Raw genomic sequence first — 2,922 nt, forward strand, 5'->3', positions numbered from 1 at the left:
TAAATAACTTAAATAACTTAAATAATTCTTTAATATACTAATTAAAGTTATTAATAGAGGCAGAGATATTAATAACTTTAGACTTTTCCAAATTACAAGCTAGTAGCTAATTTATAATATTATTTAAGCTAATTACTATTATTAATTAGTAAGAATACTCTTATATTTTCTATAATATAAATTAACTTTTCTTATTAAAAACTATATTATATCTACTAGATTTAATAATAAATAAATACCTGTCCTTATTTATATCTACTTTCTAAGTCCGACTTCTTAAATAGCCTATTAAATATATTTTTAGTATATACTAATTTTAACTACTATAAAATATATAAGTAAGTTAGAATATATTTTGCTTTACTATTACTATTACTTGAGTATATACTCGGTATATAAAACCCATATACTTAATATATGCAAACCCTAACCTATAGAGCCTTTAAGCTTTAATACATCCCAATGCGGGAAGCTCTCGCCGCTTCCCCAACCGCCTAGAACTAACCCTAACCCCTGACCCTAAGCCCCCTTATAAGCTCGGGACTAATCCCAACCTTTCTAGCTTATATGCAAAGTATATGGAGAGCATATACGGAGCACATGCCTAAAATATAACTGCCACAAAACCTATTCATTTGCTCGGCTAGCTGTCTCGCTTCTTTAAGCGATAATAGTAATTAGCTAAATAAACGAGTATATGCAGAGTTTGATAATAATGATCAGCTTAAGCGATACTATGGATCAACTAAAATCTCCCAAATCGCTCACAGTAACTAACCATCATCTGCCGGCTGGCGCCAAAGTCCTCCTATACAACCACTGACCGAACCTCACAGCCGGCTCATCAAACAACTTCGCAACGCATTCCGCCACCCATAGCGTAAAAGGCAGCAACACCAGATGCGGCAGCAGAAACGCCACCTCCAGCCCAAAGGGTCCCCATTTCGGCAACGGCACCAGATCCACCCACCCGGGGATCCCCTCCTTGTGAGCCTCTCTCACCCAGCCGACAGCCACATACAGCCGATCACCCAACACCCACAGCACGGGACCGTGAACGAGGTATAAGGCGAACGAGATCCGGCCTAGGTATTGGCAGAAGCGCGTCTCGAAGAAGGATTTTAGCCAATGTATGCGAGGGACGGCGGGCACGACGAATGCCGCGGCCCAGAAGAGGTAGAAGGCCTTGTAGTTGAATACAGCCTGTGGCTGCAAAAACGAAAGTGCGTACCATCCCGGGGAGGCTCGCAGATCCTTTATCTCGTTGTTGTGAGAGGGGACGCCGCCTAGGTACATGCCGATGCAAAACAGGTTGTAGAAGATCAGGTCTTTGTAGGCTTCGAGGCGGTAGAAGAGACGGGGGAGTTCCTTCTTCTCGGCCAACAGGTCGAGTTCGGAGAGCAGCTGGCCCATGGCGAAGAGCGCGCAAGGCCAGCCGTCGACGATGTAGAGGAAGTAGAAGATCAGTCCGGTTTGACACCATAGTCGCGCGGGTTTTGAGCAACGAGAGAGGGCCAGCACGGTGGTGTACACGATGATGGATCCTTTGAGCTCGTGGGGAATCGTCCAGAGATGAGGATTGTAAGTGAACCAAGGCTCTCCACCGGCGTTAAAGAGGAAGGTGAAGTTCTTGATCTCTGCATACCACATCCAGATGCTGTCTCTGTAGTTTGATTCCCATTTCACACTCAAGGTCCAGAAACCGAATGTATGATGAAGGGTGATGAAGACGAACGTGGTACAGATAATTGGGATGTAGAGTCTGAGCCAACGTCTGAAGACTGCGGACGCCAGGTTATCATTCAGCTTCGCCCATTCCCCAGCATAAATCAATGCTAGCGGTTTTGCTGATAATACGTAGCCCGAAATAACGAAGAATATGGCCACAGCAAAATGCCCTCCTGTGAAGAAGTTTCGTATGAAGTGGAAACTGGCAAAATAATGTTGATTGTTGAAACCGAAGCCGCTTTCCAGGATCAGTTCGCTCCCTTCGTGAGCCCAGAGGGTGTGGTGGTGCCAGTAGACCAGGAAGGCCGCGAATCCTCGGAGGCCGTCCAGCCATGATGTTTTCATCAGTTCTTTCTGTCGCCCGCCGCGTCGGGTCAGGAATGACGGTCGGATGATGTCTAGTGCCCATTGCAATGCGCGTGAACCTCTCGAGGTGCATTTTTGGTCTGGCTGGCCCTCCCAATACCCTTGGTCCAAGATCCCTTCGTTCTTAGGATACATCTTGACAGTTATCGAGTTCGGGAAAGAGAGTTAACGCCCCCGTTATCGCGAGGCTGGATGTTGGAATGGCGAAAGAAAGTCTGAGGGTATTCGAAACTCCAAAGATGGCCCAAGAAATTTCATAGTGAAATGATAGCAAGAGATCGCGAACCATCCGCAGCTGCTCGACTAACACTGAAACGGCCTAGCCATGCGAGCAACCAGCGAAAGCTTCTTGGGTCAACCCACACATCTGGGGTGCCACAAGCCCGCCCCACCGTACTGTGCACTGTTATTCGAGCCCACCAGCTGGCACTTGCAGGCGGAGAGGCCCAAGAGCTCCGAGGTTAAATTTCCATGCGGGGCCCCCTACGCCGATCATTTCCCCCAGGACCTTAATTACAACCACCAGTGAGAATGGCATCTCGAGAAACATGGCGCTTGTCACATGTGTATAGACCAACCTCCATGCCCCCAATTCCTCGGTCTTCGCAAGAAGGTGCGCGTGGAGTTTAAACTTGGAGTTGACAGGGTTGCGAGCCCCTCCTTTTCCAACGCGGGGAAGTCCCAGCGCCACCAATTCAGCAACCAACAGCTTGTCGCGTCAGCGGCGGCAGGCGTTCCCGCCTGCATTAGAGCCAGATTTGGCACTGTTGCCGTGCGCGGAAGCGCTGCCGTGCAACGCAGACCCTGTTTGTCCAGCGCGTCGGGCCT

At 47.9% G+C, this 2,922-nt stretch overlaps 1 protein-coding gene across 1 annotated transcript; it reads right to left on the reverse strand.

The window, feature by feature from the left end:
* Positions 1-699: 699 nt before the first annotated feature.
* K444DRAFT_606456 (uncharacterized protein) lies at positions 700-2,095 on the reverse strand. The gene has a single exon (XM_024878999.1). The coding sequence runs from the start codon at positions 2,071-2,073 to the stop codon at positions 781-783; it is 1,293 nt and encodes a 430-aa protein (XP_024744428.1). The 5' UTR covers positions 2,074-2,095; the 3' UTR covers positions 700-780.
* Positions 2,096-2,922: the final 827 nt, after the last annotated feature.

The sequence above is a fragment of the Hyaloscypha bicolor genome (genome assembly GCF_002865645.1).
Source record: "Hyaloscypha bicolor E unplaced genomic scaffold K444scaffold_10, whole genome shotgun sequence".
Taxonomy (NCBI): domain Eukaryota; kingdom Fungi; phylum Ascomycota; class Leotiomycetes; order Helotiales; family Hyaloscyphaceae; genus Hyaloscypha; species Hyaloscypha bicolor.